This window comes from Glossina fuscipes, unplaced genomic scaffold (genome assembly GCF_014805625.2).
Source record: "Glossina fuscipes isolate IAEA_lab_2018 unplaced genomic scaffold, Yale_Gfus_2 213, whole genome shotgun sequence".
Taxonomy (NCBI): domain Eukaryota; kingdom Metazoa; phylum Arthropoda; class Insecta; order Diptera; family Glossinidae; genus Glossina; species Glossina fuscipes.
The window spans coordinates 326,082-348,387 of NW_023998556.1; the positions used below are offsets into that span (position 1 = coordinate 326,082).

At 35.4% G+C, this 22,306-nt stretch overlaps 1 protein-coding gene and 1 pseudogene across 2 annotated transcripts; one reads left to right on the forward strand and one right to left on the reverse strand.

Annotated features, from left to right (window-relative positions):
• The first annotated feature begins 1,500 nt into the window (after positions 1–1,500).
• LOC119642067 lies at positions 1,501–16,634 on the forward strand (annotated as a pseudogene).
• A 201-nt stretch (positions 16,635–16,835) lies between these two features.
• On the reverse strand, positions 16,836–18,334 carry LOC119642076 (solute carrier family 17 member 9-like). Of its 2 annotated transcripts, XM_038041044.1 has the most exons (4): positions 17,812–18,334; positions 17,593–17,748; positions 17,240–17,325; positions 16,836–17,149 (listed from the first exon to the last, which is right to left on the reverse strand). In XM_038041044.1, the coding sequence occupies exons 1-3, from the start codon at positions 17,938–17,940 to the stop codon at positions 17,302–17,304; spliced, it is 309 nt and encodes a 102-aa protein (XP_037896972.1). In that variant the 5' UTR covers positions 17,941–18,334; the 3' UTR covers positions 16,836–17,149; positions 17,240–17,301. The 2 variants fall into 2 exon arrangements, with proteins under 2 accessions (XP_037896972.1, XP_037896971.1); XM_038041043.1 differs by lacking the exons at positions 16,836–17,149; positions 17,240–17,325 and having other exon boundaries at positions 17,338–17,748; positions 17,812–18,029; positions 18,121–18,334.
• Between the last annotated feature and the right edge of the window lie 3,972 nt (positions 18,335–22,306).

The window sequence follows — 22,306 nt, forward strand, 5'->3', positions numbered from 1 at the left end:
TTTGTTGATGTCTAAAGTCAGCATTACGACTTTGTTGCCGTCCACTTTTTACTTGAACTTGTGAAGATAACCTCATTGAGACACATAGTACTAGTTTCTCCGTTGAAAGACGTGAACAAGTTCTCCCAACAAGAAAGCGGACCCCCTGCCTGCAGAATGTTGAGGAGAGGGAAGGAATCTAGCATTGGCTGTGGCTACCTAGTTTTTAAGCCATTCTAGATGGGGCATCATTCCATTTTAGGTTCTTCAGTTCATCTGACAATGACCATTTAAAAATTTCCAAAATTGTTTTCAGTTATTATTTGTACAAAGTAGATGAATTTTTTGAGCACAATGAATCATTTTTGCTTTCCTTACCGCTTTCTTCCATTCTTTTTGAACTTTCTTAAAGTTATGCAGTTAGCATATTTGCTAAATTTTTGCTTGGAGCCGCTTGCAGTTTGCGCAAAATCCCAGAAAAGACCACATGACATGGGTCTGTAGGTAGATTCGGGCCGATATGATTTCCTGGTAAAACTGTCCCATTGAAAAGTAACATTATTTAAATTTGAGAAGGTTAGATCTAAAGCATTACCAGTCACGGAAGAGTCATTAGAGTGAAGACAAAGAAAACTACTGAAGCTCATGATGTAATAGATGGTTTTACTTCTATTGTTCGAGACTGTCTCGAATTGAAATCGCGGGCAAGAACTACTTTTCAAAAACCTTCGATAAAACCACAAAGCCGTTGCATATCATTACGGAAAATCTGAATAGGAATGTGTGATTTGAAGTAACAGGGTACGGAAGATGAAGTTTTAATGCTGACAATGTGTGAGGTTTGCTTAAAACGGATACTTTTCTTAATGCGGATGGCCACCATTCCATAATCACCGACAAGACATTTATGTACAGACACGTTCTCGTCTGATAAAAAAATCTTATAAAAATGGCAAAGTCTATGCTAGTGGAGTTAAGATAAAAGTCCAGAGAGCGTGCGTTGGGCCTAAAACTTTGGACGTTGTATTATAAGAAGGATATCATTTGTAATTAAAGAAGAATCATGTTCATCATAGAATGATTTAAGGGCTAACGTTTCAGCGGAAAGACTTTTAGGGTGGTCTCCACTGAAATCTGAAGAGACCAATTTGAAAATTTTGCTCAGATGTTTCTGCATCTCAGTATATTTATAATTATTGTAGAGTGCAGCAGGCTTGGGGGAAATAGTGGGATGAAGTTAGAGTGAGAGGAGTGGTTTGCCCTCTTGGAGTATTGGAGGTTTGACTTTTGCCTGACTACATGATTGAAATTCTTTTTCGTTAAAGTCTTGTTAACATCGTTAATAGTAGTAATTCTTATGTTGTTTGAGATTGTTGTTATTTATGGGTGGAAAATTTTCCTCCCAATCATTATTGAGGCAAAAGCGTTTACGGTGTATTTCTCACGGAACGAGATATGTTGAATGAACATTATTTCTTTTACTTGGTCTTGTTTTCTTTTCGGACATCCTTTATTACGAACATGGTGGGCAGACGCGCCACAGGTAAGACATTTAGTTTGTGTGCAATTATCCTGCAAGGAAGCTTTAGATTTGCCAGGACTAGGACAGTGGGATTCATTGCTCTTACAGAATTTAGCAATGTGACCAATTCTGCCGCAATGGAAACAAAATTTAAGAGATGGCTTAAAGTAATCTGCTAGGAGAATACAAAAATTGAATTGAATGGTTTTGGGAATTTCCCTTTGCTTAAAGCCAATTTTAATGCCGTTATGTGATGAAGTTGCTATTATTGGAAGGGTCTCCGTGATATACTCTGGTGACTGAGTTTATTTTGCTTTCGGACTCTGCGTTCTTTAAAATATCATTTTCTTTCATAGATATTGGAATGTTACGAATTTTACAAAATTTCTCGGTGAAATTTCTAGGAATATATGCCTCTGCACGTTTGGAAGTGAAGTCGTCCTTTAAAAAATTATGAACATTCTAGCTATTGTCAAGGAGAAGTTTTGCTTTGCCATTATTAGTTGTCCTAAATTGTTCTAAGAACCCTGGCAGATCAAAATATTTATTATAACCGAAAAAGAAGAGGTCAGAATTTAGACGCACTTGTTTTTATTATTCATCATTGCAAAGAAGGGTAAGGGCTCCATTTTAAGGATGATCATCAGCTGGAGTTCTCCTTTGCACTATCTGAACATTTATGAATTTTGCGTTTATCGTATCGTCTTTTTAAAACTATATTTACCAGCCTCAATCTCTTACGGGTAGGACAAGTTTTTGTCTTCGTATTAGCTTAAATGCTATACTGCAAAACAATCTGACTTACCTAAAGAGATATTAGGAAGAAGGATGTTGAGAAAGAATTTGTTGAAAACAGACAAAGACGAAGAAAGTTTTATCAGTTCAGAATATCGAAAAAAGAAACCTAAACTGCCAATGTTTGGTGTCTAAGGAAACGAAAAACTGTCGAAGCAAGTTGTGCCGGAGTAGGATTGATAGCAGCAGATGGTGTGCCACGCCGTGCAGACCATCCAGCCGCTGTTGTAGATTATTTGCAGCGCAAAAAGCTGCTTCTTGATTGCGAAAAAACGCACAGAGGCTATGTTTGCACTTTTGATGACGATGGACGTGAAATTCAGTAATTAGTCACTTTACAAAAGATTTTTTTGCCCAATTTGTAACTTTTTAAAGAAAATTTTCACGGATTTTCCCCACCAAAAATGGGCGTCGTATTTCGAGTAGAGTTGCAAAAAGAGAATGCTGAAAATTTTCATTTCGTTTTGCATGCCTGTGTTGTTTACCAAACGTAGTCTGTTTACATAAAACATACAAGCGACGACTTCCTCGCCAATGTTTACAACTTTGCTTACGTCTGAAGTTGTTCATCTGGGAGAGGACAATTCATAGTATTCCTGGTTTTACTTATGGTATTCTTATCGATTTCTATTATGATGATAGCAAGAGTAGATATATATGTATACAATCAATATAGAGAATAAAGATATATGCAACTGAAAATTGAATAACTTTTTAAACTAATATTACAAATGATTGTTTTGATCATGTCATCAATGTTAAACATTGATTTTATGCAAACACGTTCGCAATAAACCAATAAGTAAATGTGTTATTTTTCTAAAGAAAATATATCTAAATATGTCCTTTCGAATTCAACGCCATCTTCGGTTCGTCCTAGGTTTTTTTTTAAATTTTGTCGAGCTTTATGTTTGTGTCTGCAATTTGATTTAATTAACGTCAAATTCAAGTACTCATTATTTACTAAAATCTTTGTCCAGAAAAGATACAACGACTCCGTTTTTGTGAATATCTTACATATATACACGCAGCATAAAACAGATTGGAGAAAAAAAGTTAAACAATCCATTTTTTAAATAATATTACAAAAGATTGGGAGTACATTTTTAATCGGCGTTAGACACCGAATTTTATGCGAACATTTGGCGATAACTGTACACAACTAGCCTCCTGGCGATAATCAATTGTCACCTACAAAAAGCAAGACCTCAATCATAGCGACAGTCGCCTGTAAAAATTAATAAGATCTTTTTATTGTTGTTGATTTCGTGACTCACAGAAGGATAAGAGAGAATAAGGAATAAAAAATTAAAAAATAAACTACATTAGTTAAGAGAAAAAGCAAGTTGGTGGAAGTAATTGACGGAGTTAAGCAAATGTAAAGAATTGTTAAAACTTAAGAACACAAAGTGAGTTTTTGGAAGAAGAAGAGAGTATACTGAAGATAACGTCACTTTTTAACGTTCAAACGAGTGCAAGTAAAGATTTGAAAAACTGTAAGAATGAGTCACACTTTTGAAATATTATATGAACTTGTCGACGAACGGCTTCACAAGCATTCAAACTGTTCGTTTATTTCGGCTAAAGATGAGTCTTTTCTGATTAATCGGAATATGGATCGTTATTTCTTAGAGTTCTCTTTCTAAGATCCACAAAACAAGGGCATTGCCTACTTTTTGCAGCATATGGCATTCAAGGTAAGTTAAACTCATGTTAACTATTTAAATGCACTTCCCGTGAACAAACGGTTTTCTATGCCAAATGCTTGTCAAATTTTTAGCTGATTTTATACAAAAATCAAAATTAGGCGAATCTGAAGTCGAACGTGAGCGCTCTGTGCTTTTACGTGAAATGGAAGGAGTTGAAAGCCATTTACAAGAAGTAGTTTTCGATCATTTGCACCCACTGCCTGTTTCGAGGAAGCTATTATGGCCCTGAATTTATCTACTGGATGGGAATTTCAAGCCAGTCGTTTTAATGAAGCTGCTTGATGACGAAGAACGGTCAAAAAGGCTATGGAATGGTACTTTTAGTATTGATCTTAAATTCCTGAAAAATATATACAAAAATGGTTATTGTTGCAATTGAATTGCTATATTAGAAATAGATTATTCTCGTACGTAAAAATTTTTAAATACAATTTTTTTTTTTTATCCTGTTCATCGTCCTTTACTAGCTCTATGCTCAGAATACACTTTGGTAGAATTTGATAAGTTTGCCTCAATACATTGTGAATGGGGCGTATTTGATTGCCCTGCTATCTGTTCTCGCTTCTTATTTGGCAGTATGCCAATTGTTTTACTAGTCGGCCGCTCCTCGCTTGCACAATTTGATGAATTCATTCATGGGGCATACTCATTTCGTTTTTCCCATAACGTATGTAACACCCAAAAAAAACCTTCGGAGACCTTATAAGGTATATAAGTTCTTGATTAGCGTGAAATTCTTTGTTGGTTTAGTCATTTCTGTCCGTCTGTCCGTCTATGTATGTGCGTGTTGACACTCTCCTGGACGCAAAAATGAAGACATCGGCTTCAAAGTTTGTAGAAACATTGAAAATTTCTGCACGTAGTTTGATATTGAAAATGGGTCAAATTGGTCGGAGCAGAAACGCGCAGTGCAGCGTAGAGCGCGGTGGAACGCAAGTTGGTTTTTTAAACAAAAATTTTTGGATTTTTGCTCGTTATGGTAGATACGGCCATTAATTTCTTGTTAGTATTACCAGCGATAACAAATCCGTCCGCACAAATGTCTGCCCAGAGTACAAAATATTCCTCACCTGTAGAGTCTAAAAGCAGACGGTGTGTTAACCGAATCCATAAGATACATAACAATGTACTCCAAAAACCGGCGATAGCACCGCAAACCACAAGACAATAAATAATTGGTAGACGTCTTATTGATACCACAAAAAGTTCAAATTTGTCGTGTTTTTTTAATAAATAATTGGTGGAGGTTGTAACGAGTCTTCTTGGGGAAGGTATACTCAGCCAATCCAAGACTCTTTCCAAGAATATTTATAGAATAAAATTTACTTGGACATTCGGGTTTGTTCCTAGTTTCTATCTATTTATTTACGGAGAGATTATAATATTCAAGCGAATTTTAAGAGACGTAGGAGGAAAAACCAGCGTGGTGACCAGACTTTCCTTGAATGTTGCTTTGAATATTTCGTATTGGTTCCGACCGACTATGACTATCTTTCACGTTCCCGTATCGCGGGTTTCTTTAAGAGACAAAAATATGTCGCGGATGTCACAGCAGCCGACCTCGGCCTACACCGCCACTCGTCCGTCCCTAACCGATCCACGTCACAAAACGACTATCCATCAGTTTTTCGAGGATGGCAATTAAGCTGAACCAATCCATCCCCTATCCGTAAAGTCACAGAAAACCCTATCAGTATAAGCTAACTAGTTACGTAGTCTGTGGTTACTTACCCTTGGCTTTCATGGAGGGATATAATTGTTATTTTACCGTACAACACTCTGATCAACGGCAAAATACCCATTGCTCACGGGAAGAAATCCATCATACCATACATATATACGAGTTTAAGGATTTTGCGAAGATAATATAGGGGTAGTACAGTTTAATCCTACCAAAGTTCTCATACATGCGAGGAGTGTAGAAGACACCAGCTTCCTAGGCGAGACAATAACAAATAGCTAAACAGACGGAGTAATGTTGCAGAGAAATACAAAGAAAGAAAAGCTAGTCGTTAAATGGAAGTCGGCGTGTCAAGCTCTAAAGTTGTACAGTTTGGAGACTTTTCCACTTACTTTTCTTAATTCTCTATATTTAATTAATCTTGAATTTGAATTACTCCTCAATAAACATAGACATTTAATTTTTTTCCCTTTTTTATTTCAGCCTACCATTCTAGTTTTTCAAGTTTTACGCCATTTTACATAGATTTTGTGAAAATTAATTGAATTGAAATGTTTTTATCTTACTCTGATCGCTGGTGAACAAATATAAATACTGCCTTAATGTGTATACAATATGCTTGTCGATATCCAATAAAAAAAATGTCTATAAATTTTTTATATTTGCAGAGTTTATGGCTTTTTCGATCAACGACAACCGGTGCTCTTAATACGAGATGCCGAGTTGCTAAAACAGATAACTGTCAAGATTTTAATCATTTTGTTAACGACCGTACGGTCTTTGGTGATGAAAAAGATAAAAATAATCTTTTTGTTTCTTCATTGTTTATGATGAAAGATAGTCGTTGGAAAGATATGCGCAGCACTTTGAGCCCAGCTTTTACCGGCAGTAAAATGCGACAAATGTTGCAGTTAATGAATAAGTTCGCCAATGATGCTACAGCCTATTTAAAGCAACAAAAGAAACAAAGTGCCAGTCAAGGCCTCGAAATAGATGTTAAAAATTTCGCTACTCGATACAGCAATGACATAATTGCCTCCACCGAGTTCAGTGGTGGCGAACTCTTTCCATCAACGGGAAAGAAAGAAACAGAAAAGTCAAATTTATGCTCGATTACGTTTACGTGATTGTTACTTAACGAATAATCTAAGAATAAAATAAGAAGCTATTAATAATTATTATAATGTTTCACTAAGTTAGCATCAACCTACATAGTGAAGTTTCTTTACGTATATTTTCGAAGAGAATATTCAAAGTTTGTAATAATTGAACGGAAACAAAACTGGAACCTCCACTTTTTTGACGCATTATGTGCAAAAAGTATGATAACATATTTTTCTGTAAGAAAAAGCTGGAAGAAGGAAAATAATTAATACATAATTATAAAGAGTGAGTTATTAAGCGCTGCTTACTCGAAAACCGAACTGCCATGTTGATCACCCGCTATACTTCTTAACGATTCCACCAGCAAACGGATACCGGATCGAAAGTATATAAAATATAATTAAACAGTCTTAAACAGTCTTAAACAGTCTTAAACAGTTGTAAACAGTTGTAAACACTTTGTTAAAATAGCGAAATTCCGGATTGAAAGTATATAAAATGTCATTAAACAGTCTTAAACAGTTGTAAACACTTTGTTAAAGTAGCGAAATTCTTCACTTTGTTAAAATAGCAATACACGGGTGTGTATTCATGCCAGCCCGTCACGGAGATTGCCAAGTCGCATAATCTACTATTTTGAGTTCCAGGTCGTTTAAATTCGCTAGCAGCTCATCTATGTCCACGGTTCAAATAAGAGGAGAGAGTACGCCCCATTCGGGCCAGCCTTTATTAGCCTTGATAGTTAAGAATGTCTCTGCCGGCTCTGAAGTAACAAGCCTGGAATTCAGCATATCGATTAATTTTATTTTATTTATTATTTTATTTACTTATACATGAACTAAAACAAATTAACAGACTAATTCAGTTGACTCCTAGTAGTAAGACTTATACAAATTAATATTAAAAACTACTATCAAGTGTATAAAGGGAACAAGAAAAAAAATAATACAGACAAGTAAAAAAAATGTAATATTTATTAAATAATAATTCATGTATAAATAAATAAAAAGGAAAAAAAAAGCATGTACACAACTAGCACAGAAGCAAACCCACAACACAGAAGCAAATTGCAAATTTGGATTCTGGGAACTACTTTGAACGGGTTAAACAGCTTAGCTGAGTGAACATGAAGTGCCTGGAGAAGCGGTTCGGGACAATAAAACTTATCTCACCAAGTAATGTAGACGAATCAATAGTAGCCTTAATTCATATGATTAGAAGGGAGATACCAAGAATAAATCTACGTTTCTCACGCTAAGGATAACAAAAGCACCCTATTTTCATAAAGAGGCAAAGAGACAAGCGGGTCAGTATCCAAGTGATAATAATTGATTTTTATACTCCAAGGCTCTATCTACAGCCGTCTATGAGGTGCTATTAAAGGCCCCTTGCATAACGATTAAGGCGATCAGACACGCCCCCCTCGTCTCGTGAAGTTGGTGATACATCCGCGTTCCACTTGGAAGTATTCGTCTACGCGCTCCAGAGATCCTATCAGTTGCCCATCTTTTTCCATTGATTTATATGCTTAGCGTTTTTAAACAGGTGTAATTAGTATGTGTTTTCGCTGCGCAAATTTAAAGCTGAAAATACTCAAAAGACAGATTAAGATTAGGTTAAGGGAAGCGGATAACTTGCGTAAGCCTTCATCATTTATAATGTGCGCATGAGCGATTAAACAAATAGAAATTTTGAACAATATGAAAAACTTATTTTGATTGATTGATAATGGTGAAAATGCTAGGAAAGCGTCAGACACATGTATAGTAATTAATTTTTTATTCAACAAGCGCTGAACGATTTGTTAATTTTTTGTTTAAATTTTAAATTTAATAATTTGAATGATTCGTTAATTATTAAGACTTAAAGATAAATATTAAGATTTGTTTCAATTTTGATAATTTTTTTACATACTCTAAAATTACTTATATTCGTAACTTCAGCTTATAAGTTTATTATTATAAACATAATAAAAAAGTGAATTTTAAACAATGAAGCACGGACGATATGAATATTGGTTTGGTTTTCTACATATCTTCAAACTCCGTCTCTAACGAAGTTACGCTTCGGGGTCCACCACCACTTTCCTCTCTCTTCACTCGATTATGTATATAACGTGCTACGGAGATAATAAAAAACGAATATAAAACCTAATCGAAATTAAATAAGCTTTGGCTATGTTGTTACTAATTGACTATAATACGCGGTATACTTAATGATTTCCTCAATTATTTTCTTCCTAAACTTTCGAGAGCACAATAATATTAAGAAAGTAATGTTATGGCTTCATACGATTCTGCAATCCACACACCTTTTAACAAGGTTGGCATAGATTTTTGTCCAGCTACTATTCTAACAGTATCATGCAGTATCTGGACAATAATATGATCGCGAACTATTTCATCAGCTTAATTTTGACCACTGCTCAACAGACCAGTTAAAGTTATATTGCTGGCTTGCATGTGAAGATGCAATCCAGCCTTTATATCAGTGTTTAGGCCACATTTCCGGCTTTAGAAATTCGAGCAGTTACAATGTGTTTGTTTTGACAAAAAGTGCTGCGATAATTTCGAAGTCTGAAGACACCTCTGCCATACCTTTCATTTTTAACTTTCCGACGAGTTTGGTTTACAGCGATTCAACAGGCTTCAAGTTGTTTCGAAAAATTAGAACTGTAATGTATTTAATATACCTACTTAGTTTTAATCTAATCTTAGGGAGCGTATTTATTGTTGACCTACATGGTTATATTTTATTTCCGCTAATGCGTAAGCACTTACATGTTTTATTGTTGCCATTAGCATTTATTTGTATTTGACCTAATATTAACTATTAGTAACGAAAATATTATTTGTAATTACATTTTAGTATATAAGGTGCACATTACGAAAGTCACAGTTGACATCGACTTGTGTTTTGAATAGTGCGCGTTTTGTTTTTCGTCTACGATATTTTAATTACTTTCGGTGTTTTTGTGTGTTTATCTCGTGTGTTTGCTGTAGTTTTGGAAAAACTGATTATCGCAAATACGATATTTGCTTTTGTTTTCTGTAAATGTAATAAAAAAGTAAAAAAAAAGCAAAAAACATAAAAGAAAAATAAACATAAAATATTGAAAACAATTGTCATTATCCTCAGCAGTCCCCAAAACCTTTTTAAGTGAGTGGTTATTTCATAATTTACTAAATAATAGACAACCATAAGGCATAATGGCCCCGGAGCCGCCAGATAAAAACTCAAATAGATTTCATCTATTAGCAGACGTGTTTCCACAAAGAAAAAAAATTAAAAATTCCGATTTTCCGGTGTTGTGATTTCTCCAACTGATCCCTCCATTACAATTTCGCAAATCAGCCCTTTTGCCATTAAAAAAGCACAAGATGGCATTAGAACATATATAGATTCTATATCGATTCTACGCGATGGGAATTTACTTGTCATCGCTGGGAACCCGGGCGCAACCGAAAAGCTCATAAAATTGAAATCATTAGCTAATTTATGTGCTATATCCGCTAAACTGCATGACAAACTGAACTCGGTTAAAGGCGTAGTTTATGCCCCATGATTGAAGCATGTGCCGGAAGATGAAATTCTTCGCGAAATGGGCAGTGAAGGAATGCCTGAAGTCTATCAATTCACCAAATTAAATGACGATGGAAAAACGCGCTCCCCTACAGGAAGAATTATTTTGACTTTTGACCGCTATCGGCTACCGCCAACTGTTGATGTAGCTTGGTACAAATGTAAAGTAGAACTCAACATTCCAAATCCTATGAGGTGCACAAACTGCCAACGCCTGGGTCATACGGCAAAAAAATGCACCAGTGCTCCATCTTGTCCTAACTGTCTTCATCCACACTCTGGAAACTGTACGCGTAGCTTGCGCTTAAATTGCAACGATCAACATTCGGCGTTAGACAAACAACGCCCACGTTTTATACAAATGCGTGGAATTCTAAAAATCAAAACACAAAATTACTGTAGCATGGGTGAAGCGCGACGCAAGTACCGGGATATGAATCCATCTGGAACCCAAAGAATTAGCAATAGCAACACCTACGCTGTTGTTGCGTCGCAAATCGAGCTTAATAAGCCTTTAACTCCAACTCCTTCCAATGAAAAATCTGTTCTACCATCAACCAAAAATTACGTTGCCAAACCAGTCCCATTACCCGCCAAAGATAATATTGAAAAAATCAAAGTATACCTCACGAACGCATAAATTCAAGCTCAAACATACGAGCCGCAGCGATACAAATAATGTTAAACATAAAATTTACAGTGCTTTCGCTCTATATCCCACCTTCGCAATCGTTTTCTCAGCAAGAACTCTACAATTTATTTTCCAGTGCTTTCATCGAAAATAAAAGGACCCCAATTTCTCTTTCAAATTGTATTGACAGATGCCAACTTCCTGGAAAATTGCATATCTACCTTAGAACTTGAAAGTTGTCTCTCTAAACCGAAGGAGAGGACACCTGATCTAGACCGCATCTCCTTTCAAATGAACAGTGCGCTGTCTAATTCAAGTAAAAAGAAATTACTGGACCTATATAATACGGTATTTTGGCTGGCCATATGCCGTACATGTTGAAACTGGCAACAGTTGCTCCAATTCCAAAGTCAAAAAATGTCTCCATCGCATCGGATTATCGCCCAATCTCTCTTTTACCTTACCTCTCAAAGATATTGGAAAAGACTATGGCATCTAGATTATTTTGGTTTCTTGAGTTCAAGAACCTGATAACAAAGCAACAAGGTGGTTTCAAGCGGGGTAGAGGGTGCATCGACGCTCTGTTACATATTGATTATTTTACAAGCAAAGCAATTTACGAACGAAATCATGTAACGTTTCTCTAAATTGATCTAACAGAGTTGGTCTTCATGTTGTTTAAGACTCTTGAAATCATGGAATTTTGGACCCAAATTTTTGAACTACATCAAATCATTCATGTCGCATCGGCGGTTTAAAGTTAGAATCAACAATCATCTTTCTGATTCCTTTCTGCCAATGAATGGCATTCCGCAAGGATCTTCCCTTTCTGTCACGCTTTTCCAGATCGCCTCCTATGAAATTAGCAAAATTCTTTGCCGGGTACCAAGAGTGGAACATTGTCTCTACGCAGACGTTGTATACATTTTTACAAAAGGAAAAGATAGCACAAAGGCAATCAACATCCTCGAATCTATTGGACGAGGGATATCAAACTCGTCAGGGGCTAAAATTTCCATAAAACGTCTAAAAAAACGACGGAAAAATTAAAATGTTATGGGTACCAAGTCACATCGGTTTATTGGGAAATGAGCGGGCTGATCGAGCGGCGAAGTATGCTGCTTCTGCTCCTCTAGTTGTGGATGATGTCAAGGAAAAGTTGGATCTTCAAAGATACATTGGAAGAAAAGTGAAAGAGAAAATTTCAGAAGGAAATTTACAGTATCATCATTAACACTACTCTTCCATTAACCCTCAATTAACTCCACCTTTATATCCAACAAATGTTGCGAAAACCAAGATCAAAACATTTTCAAGAATTCGCTGTGGACAAACTCTCACTATAAAGCACATTCTCTGCGACTGCCTTAACTTTTCCTTGGCTGGAAGTATTGCATTTGGAACGATTAACCCTTTGAACATTTTAAAATCAGCTTCAGAACCGAATATCAATTCTACATATTACTTTATTAATACTACTAAGCTCATTATCTAATGTACATTTATTAAAATTAGAGCCGATAGCCTGTGTTGCTAGTGCTCAATGTCTTTTTTTTTAGTCTAAGAATTTACTTCATTAGTCTAAATTTATAATAATAATAATAATAATAATAATAATAACAATAATAATACAAAAGTCAATCATGACTATTATTATTGATATTCACTAAACATAGATGCTATCAATCCAACTGTGCATATCAACTTAAACCCCGGCTCAGCGGTACCTGCAGACTGGTTGGTTAACCATCATTCATCATTTTTTTCCCTTCTTTCCTTTTTATTTTTTTTAACACGTATAACTATGCAATCAAATAAGCAAGTAATCAACAGTAACCTAAAAATATTGATGCATAAGGAAATTTAATACAAACCCAAACCCACGGGAAGGGATTGCTTGGTTAAGATAGGATAGGAATGGAATAAGAATAGATTAAGATAAGATAGAAATAGAATAAAAATAGGCTAGGGTAGAATAGGCTAGTTTTAGTTTGAGGTGAGTCAGTCGTGTTTTAGAGTCGAGAGTAGACCCTCAGTGAGTCCTGTTTGAGACTATACTCTCGAGTAGCGATGTCGTGTATAGACAGGCAGTTTAATTAAGTTAATTATAAAATAAAGTGAAGGAATAATTATGGAATAAATGAAGGGTCATTGTGAATATAAATTTCTTGTGTCTCCTTCCCTGAGCTGCCGCAGCCTTAGGGAATGGGTCGAACGACCTCACAAGTGCCGCCCGAGCAGGGACGCTTCACTTTCCAAAACGAGAGTGAAGTGCAGTGATAAAAAACACACACGAAAGAAAAGTCGATATCACCATTAAACAAAAATAAACTTTTCATATTAAAGTATGCAAAAGAAACAAAAAACAGCATTGGACAAACAAAAGACAATATTCAGAAAAAAAAAAAATATTAAAACAAATAACACGCAATTCATCGAAATAAGGGATGGAATGCACTTTGCATAAATTGCATGTAAACGCATCCACACATACAACATCGGTAAGAAAAAGCAAACAACCATAGAAGCTCAAAAACATACGAAAAACGAGAAGGCAACAACAACGCCGGGCATTAAACGGCCCATAAGAGCCTGTGCTAAATCAAATGGCGCAAAGTGCTCGCCGCGAGAAACCCGCTACGCCGAACACAACGAATTGAAAGAAACAAGTTGTCATAAAAATGCGAAGGGGAGACAGAAAATATCAAACAATATTTAAAATTTCTTCTATATGTGCACACAGGGAAATTAATCAAGGTATTTTTTTAAATCTTGTAAGATTTATGTTAAAAGGTTTATGCAACAAGCTTTCTATTTTTAGGGATCGAGCTATTTAATAAGACGTCAACGGAATACTTTATGCATTTAGTCTTGGATGAAATATCGTAAAGAAAGTCATACTATAAGGCCAGATATGATTAATATGCTAATGGAGGCAAGAGGCATGTTAAAAAATGACAACTTGAAATCACATAACAACGAGTGGGGCAATGCTTTTTATTTTTCTTTGCTGGTTTCGAGACAGCTGCCTCGTTACTATGTTTGATTGCCCATGAGGTGATGGAAAATCCCGATGTTCGAGAAAAATTCTTACAAGAAATTTAGGATGTCGATCCAAATTTGGATGGCAAACCCTTAACTTACGATGTAATACTGAATATGTATTACATGCATATGGTAGTTTCCGAGACATTACGCAAATGGAGTGTTGCCCCTGCAATGGATCGGGTGTGTCCCGATGATATAACTTATGAGCTGAAAACCGGTCAAAAGTTGGAAATTAGAAAAAGTGACGCTATTTAGATACCAGCTCTTGGTACACATCGAGATCCTCAATATTATAAAAATCCCAACAAATTTGATCCCGAACGAATTAGGGAGGCGAATAAGGATAACATAACACCATTTACATATTTACCTTTTGGTTGGGCCCTAGAAATTGTATTGGTCGGTGATTAAGTGACTGATGGCCAGTCTATCGTATACTAATTTATATTTCTCTTTCTCGGGTTGACGTTTTGCTTTGTTAGAAACTAAAGTTTTAATATATTATCTGTTACGTGATTTCCATCTCGTTGCGGCTAAGAAGTCCAAATACAGCTCAAACTGGATGCTAATCCAATTCTTGCCTAAAAACGGTTTTTGGCTCAGATTTATTTGTAGGAATTAGTTTCTTTTATGCACTACTTTCTTTTTTATCAAATTATGTTTTCTAGTATTTCTGAGAATTACGGTAAGGGGACTTTTTTTATAACTAATGCACTTCATTTTAAACTACTTCTAAACAACTAAGAACATTATAGTCGGTCAAGGTCGACCCTACGATACACCATGTTGTCTAACATAATTCTTATTTTTCTTATAGAACACAAATCTTGTTATATCTTGTTTTTATATAAAAGCACGTTTGTCACGTGCGTATTTACGGGGAAGCTGGCCCAAAACGCAGTTTAATGTAGTATAAGTTTAACCCTTATATAGGGCATGGTCCAAAAATAGTCGTATATAAATATAGGTCTTGTCAATCGGATGCTTGCCACAGGCAGAACTTAATTTGTGGAAACAATCACAATGTATAACTTAATTTGTGAAAGAATCACAATGTAGAACTTAATTTTTTTGTGTTTTTCTTTTCTCGTTCTAATCAAAGTGACAAAGCGTATTCGCAATAGAAATCGTTTTTATTTGTTTTCTTTTTAAGGGTATCAGAATTCATAAGATTTCATCAAGTTGGTGTGTCGAAAAGTTCCTCACAGCGCGATTAGAGATTTGTGTGGACGGAAAAGAAAAGCCAGCGTGATGATTCGCGAGCCAGCTGTTCAGTCCTTTTCTTCGATATTCTTTTCCCCGTTTCGTCCGTACCGAGTTTCGAAAGAAATTCTATAAAAATGTGCATGAGATTTTATAGTAGCTAACCTGGGACAATAGGGCCACTCGTCCGTTGCTATCTGTATTCTATTTGCTTTTATTGTCTCTAACCGTTCGAAATGTCATCGAGGAGAGTGGTTCCATCAGTTGCTCGGAGATAACGATAAAGCTGAGCTTGCCATTCCCCATCGGTATGTCAAAAAAAAAATCCCTGTCTGTAAAGTCAAACACAAAGGAATATTTCGTTAGAGATCTGTTACCTCTTTGACTGCTTTGACACAGCTCTTTTATAGTCGCAATCACCGCCAATATTCTCACACATTTAGTGTTACGTATGTTACGTTGGCTTCAACGTGTTTGCCTCTCTCTATGTTACAACCCCAGCTCCGACATGTATGAAGATACTTTCCTTAGTGATAATACTACCTGCTATGTATGGTTTGCCACGCCAATGCATGATTTTTTCCAAATCCTTCATGTATAACTTATGTTTATCTTATTGGTATGCTTGTTTGTATGCCTATGCTTTTGTAAAATATTAACCGTCTGTGCTTACAATATGTTTACTTAGGCAAAGGGTTTTGTTTCCTTTTATTTTTATCCTATGTGTGTGAGGTCAAATTTGTCCCCAACCATAGCCATGAATGCATCAGATTTCGTGGAGTGTAAAGAAGGCTTATAACTCTAGCAGTTTACATGCGCTATCATTATCTGTTCAGAAAGATTACTCCCTGATTCAAAGATATATGAGCTATCACACGCAACGGGATTAGTCAACTGATTCATAATTAAATCTAAGGAAAAAGACGGCGAACCAACTACAAAATATAAAGAGTTTGATTGCAATTATATTAATCACTAAAAAATATATAATACAACACTACCTTACGAGCCCAAAACACACTAATCGTTCTAAAATATGCCAGATAATAGAATTTAATCTATGCTTTCTGTCTCTTAGGTATTATTATAGCAGCAAGCGGCTTTGCTGAAGTACGTTGGATTCAGAATATAACGAAGCAAGATACTCATGGGAAACGTCAGAAGACTATTGAAACTTTTTCCGCCTCTGAAATATACTACAGTAACGGTATATCTACGGACAAAGTGGTGGAACTCAAATGGTATTACCATTAATAAATTTTTCCTTTTCAAACCATTATACCAACAAATGTTCTCACATCGCTAAAAGGACCCTGGGATCAAATAGGTCATGAAGTTAGTGTGGTGGTAGATCGCGTAATGCGTTATAACAATATATTTAAGCATCCGTATACAGTCACAATGACGCACGGTTTAAACTTATGGTATTGTAATAATATGACGGCAATTAATGGCGTCTTAGGGAAAATCATGGACAATATATCAAATCATGACAATATAGTTATACAATAATAAGATAATAATAGTCATTTGTGAACAGCAAATTTTAAGGTGTGGGAAGATAACTGAATTCTATAGTACAGGATCACAACATAGAAAATAATTTGTGTGTTTGTAAGATTGTAACGTTGTTTTGTCAATTTTCAAGAAATTTATAAACAAAATAAAAATGCTTCGAATTTCGTGTAACAACTTAATGTATTCCATCGAACCTCACCGGGCTATCGCAGAGTAATCTATACCCTGCTCTACTTTTGCTCTTCTTCCGTCCATGATTTGCAATGGGAGATGGCGAACTTGGGTCCGACAAGCATTAACCTACTTTCCTTTCATAACAACAAATTGATTTATATTGCACCATCCCAAAGATATACAATTGTTTCATTATTAATTATCTGAAAAGAAAAGAAAAAACAATGTAGTGTAATTTGCTACATGGTATTAATAAAATTGTGGATATATTCATCTAATGTAATAATACTTACATAATTTTATTTATGCTTAAGAATGCTTAAAAAGGCGTATTTTTGTTAAATTTTGAAATTGCTTAAGATTGGTTAAGATTGATTAACTTCGACACGGTTTATGAAACGACGAATTAAATAGATAAAAGAAGAGCAGAATCACAGAATTTGTAAAAGAACGAGAAAAGAGAACATTTTAATAATAACATATAATAATGATATAGTACAAAAATTGACTTATAGATATATACAATATGTAGAACTTTTTACTTATAATACTCAATAAAACAAAGATTCTTCATGTAACACTTTATCAAAAATACTTTTTATTTATGCTTAACAATCCTTAACAATGCTGAACAATGTTTACTTACCCACGCTATACCCATGAAACCTACAACGCGAAACACGCAAGACCAATCAAAATAATCCAGTACAAATGAGCTTAAAACGCCTGTTAGTAAAGCACCCATCGCTGAGCCAGATGTTAATAAAGTGAAAAGACTTGTGCGCTCTGTTGTGCAAAGATTCTATAAAGAAAAAATTCCTATTGTGCAAGCAAAATCTTCTTGTTTCTTTTACAAATCACTTACCTGGCTAGTTAAGCTAATCATACTGGCAAAATGTACGCCTTGAAAGGCTACGTTAACTAACCGAACGATTGCTATGAGTGGAATGGCGTAGTTTTTGAAATATGGGGCCTCCCATATTATATATGGCATTAGGAATGTTAATTAAGTGCAACCAAAAGCAGCAAATAAATTACTCGTTGACCACCAAAGCGGTCGTTGAAGAAGTAACCACCAACCACCTTCGAAGAGCATAGAAATTAAAATCAATTAATTCAATTTACCAAACACACGTCCTGAGTAAGTGTTGTGAGGGCAAATTTTGCACAAAACCTGGTGCTGGGGTAGCTCAGTGGTTCCAGGTTTTTTGCTCGCAGGAAATTTGTTTAGTTTTTGATGTAACTTATTTACACCGATTAAATGGGTTTTTCTCAAGTTGAATTCACACAAGATTTTTATTTTTCTTTGAAATGTCATTTCTCGTGAAAAAATATATCCAATATATTTCTTCGTTGACCTTTACAATTTTTCTTTCTATATCCAAGGTAAGTACATTTTTCTTAAGTCCTAGCACCAGCATTATTGTAACCGCACCAACCAAACCAGCACATCCACTCCCTAACTAACTCCGCGATCAACTCTCTCTAACTTAATTTATTCTAACTTAACTGAACCCGTCTTAACCTCGACTTAAGCTAACTATTCTAATTTCTCTTTACTAAAGTGCTCTTTACTTGATTCTAACTCTCTTAGAATAACTTACTATAGTGAAGGTAGCGCAAGCTGTATAAACTTCGCTTGCAGTGGTGGTTGATTATGCAGAGCAGATTGCTACTATTGTTGATATTTCCCTTCATACCGCTCGGTATAGGTAAATGTAAAAGAATTTGTTTAACTTCTGTTCCATAAGAAATTTTGCTTTCATTACTAGTGGCTTTTTTGTTTCCTGCTGTTCCATTTTCTACGACCATTATTGCTGGAGGCATACCTGACGTCAGATGGCCTGGTTCAACCGATGAACAGTCGTTGAAGTTGTTGCTAGCATATTGCTGTGCATATTGCCTTTGCTGAATTCATTGTAGTTCTTGTGATGTTATTATTATGACTACCATATTGTTGGGTACTGACCTCTGCTGGTACTTGCTGTTGTTGCTGTTGCTGCTGCTGTTTAATATTGTTGCTAAAACTGCAATGCGAAGGTTGTTGGGGTATGTAGTCGATCGCGTTGTGGGCATGATGTATTCACTATTGTTCATGAGACAGGTTTATCTCGGGGTCCGTATGGATTCCATCGCTAGTAGTGGACTCTGCGGTAGTCTCCGCGTTGGCAGCAGGTAATAGTTTATACGCCCCATCGATTGAAGATTCAGCATTGCACGATCTGTGGATTCGGGCAACTGGCGGTGTTCGTTCTGGGCACATCGTCTGCATGCCGTCGCCGTATTTATTCTCCTCTCTTCTGGCATTGAACCCGATGCTCATGCCTTGTTATTCGGCGGATCGAGCCATCCGGCGCCTGGCTAAAATTCTCGGCGTCTTTCTATGAGGGACTCACGTGCCGTGTTGCCCGCCGCCCGCCCGAATGGCCACCAAATCGCTGGCGAGCTCCATGAGTTCGGCCAAATGTGTGAATTCACGGCCCCGTATGCACCACAGATAATCGGGTTGCGCATTCGTACAGATGCGTTCAATTTCTGCTCTTCCGGCATCACGGTGTGACGCATCAAGGCATGCAAGGCCTCGAGCTAACGTTGAAGTCATGATATCGAGGGGACGGATTTTAAAAAGACAAGGGGACTAAAATATAGTTCGTAGTTTCCCTATGGGCGCTTTGAATATATAATCCTTTATTTCGTTTCTTTGGCCAGTGAAACTTTCTAAATGGTTTATGGCCTATATATTTGTATGATTGTTATTTGCAACAAATTTCAAAATTTCAGAATGATATATTGCATAAAGATCGTAAGTTATTGAGGGAACAATTCTTCTTTTTTTTGTTTACTTTTTTTCTTTATATTTTTTTTCCTTTTATTTATTTCCCTAGTTATATATTTTTTTTCAAGTTATTTTTAAATCCCTTGCTTAATTAATTTGTCATATAGACGATGCCTAATTGACTGTTAAAGCAATGGCCGAATTAGAATGACATTCAATTCCTTAAATCTTTAAATGGCAAAGCACAATTTCATTTGCTTCGGCGCTAAGAAACCTATAATGATATTTAATGAGGTTAAATCCATTCATGTGCTAAGTAGCATACTTGATATATTTTAGATTTGCCTGTGTTCCTCGCATATATTTTCATTCTATTATTGGTTTGTTACCTCCGAGATATAGTCATATCGGGTAAATTGTTTATATGAACTTCTTTGTTTGTACAGATTTATTTACCATATATTTTGTATGGCTGATCTTTTATTTCTTTTTTTTTATATTTTTCTTGAAGTCGCTAAACGGTCACAGACGTGCTTGGAATTGGAAAAAATTATATTTTAAGGTTTCGTTTTTTCCCTTATCTGTTGCTGTTGTTTCGTTGGTGGTGGTGGTGCTGACGTTTTCTTTCCTTGTTAGTGACAAAAGCCGCAATAGAAGAAGTAGGCAAAAGACTTCGATGAATTACAAATGGAATGTAATGCTGCTGTTGTAATGCCCACACTTTTACTGTTGGCTACCGTTCGGGTGGTTATTACGGCTTCAATGACACAGGGACATAAGGTGGATGGGTTGGCTTCAAATGCTTTAAAGGCTGATGACGATGGGTACGTTGTAGCTGCTGTCCCTACTGATGCTCCTGTTATTATTGCTCCGCCCACTATCGATTACTTTCTCGGTGAAATTAACCTTCAGATTGTTAATATCACTAAGTTTATGAACAATTTCGTCAACATTAGCGGCAATTTTCACTGTGTTCTCTTTTTTATTATTATTATTATTATTATTATTAATTTCGCCAGAGAAATAAATTCTAAGACTAAACTCTTAAAAGCACTAGCATCTATCGGCTTTTATTAAAAACTCTACGGTACTTGAGATTCGAACCCACGACCAATGACTTGCTAGTCGAGATTGCTCGCCTTCGGCTACTCAGGTGGATTGTGTTTTCGTTTAGATCATTAAAACCATGAAATTCTTGAAGTTCCTCCTCTACACTTAGGGAATTATTTTCTTTTTTTTTGGAAAATGTTTGTATCTTGTCTTAAACTTTTGTACTCCTTCGATCGTCAAATTACCGCTTCTTATTCTTTTCATTTTCTATATCAAATTGACTGTTACCACTTTTTTTGCTTTTTTTGTTTTTGTAAGTTTATATAGTTTTTGTAAGTTTTTGTAAGTTTATATAGTTTTTGATTTAGGATGAATTTCTGAATTTCAATCTGAAATTGTTTTTTCCCGGTTTCGAGGTTTTTGTTCTTTTAATAAACTTTTCACTAAGTAAGAAGCTCTAATTTCAATTGTTGCTTGCGTTCAGGTGGGTGTGCGTAATTTATAAACTAATAAAAGTGGTAAATTAGTTTTTTCTTTTCTCTTAAATTCATCTTGATTGAAGTAATCACATTGATGCTTTTGATTATTATCTTTTTTTGTTTTAGCAATGTCAACATAATAATAATGTCAACATAAGGCTTCAAGTTTACACAAACAAGGTGCTTTAGACTGATAGATTGTTCTGACGCTTCTGGAATTTTCTGAGATTTATGATATCTTTTTTTCTTTTTTTTTTTTTGTTTACTTTACTTGCACTTTTCCATAAACCTTTTGCAGTTATTGGATGCGATATTTTTTATCAACTTTAATTTTGGGATTCAATGTTCACGTTGAACTTTTATTTTGATAAGAATTTGTTTACCTATAACTCGTTTTTCTTTTACAGTAACTTTTCACTAAATAAGAAAAATTTACTTGCACAAAGTGAAAAAATTTTCATAAATTTTCTGTAGTTATTCGTCCAATATTTTTATTAATTTTTTTCTATGTCTTCCTTTGAACTTCACTCGTTGATTGTCTAAAACTTCACCCCGGTTGCTACTCTCGCGCTATTGCTCTCTGTTATGATCTTTGTCGCCGTAGCTGTTTCAATCAATCCATCGCGGTTTGTTTTTGTGTTTTCGTCTGAGTGCAACGGTTTTTGACTGAATAGCTTGCGGTAGTTGCATTTACATTATTCCATATGGGTTATCAAATGCACGGGTTTCGTTTGGCCGTAGCAAAAAATATAATGCGAGTACCTGTCGCGAGATTTTTTTATTTCTCTAGTTATTTATTTTTTCGTTTTAAAAACGCTGATAAGAGCAAACAATTTCTTTTTGGTTTTTCCCAATCATCGATTTGTAATTTTATTTATTTTCTATTAATTTTTTTTCTTTAAGAAAATTTTTTCCTCTTCCTCTAGCTATATCTTTTACATATTTCACTATACCTTTCTTGTTCCTTGAACTGACTACTTTTTCAAAATCTGTTTTTCTGTTAAACTTATTTTTCCTTTTTTCCAGAAATATTTTCTTATTCGTTGTCGCTGGAG

What these genes read in the sequence shown, in the direction of transcription:
- LOC119642076 (XM_038041043.1), bottom strand. Translation starts at nt 17,940, where the DNA reads ATGCCATATATAATATGGGAGGCCCCATATTTCAAAAACTACGCCATT. An exon ending in TGATTAGCTTAACTAGCCAG is followed by an intron (nt 17,749 to 17,811) that starts GTAAGTGATTTG and finishes TTTTCTTTATAG; the next exon opens with AATCTTTGCACAACAGAGCG.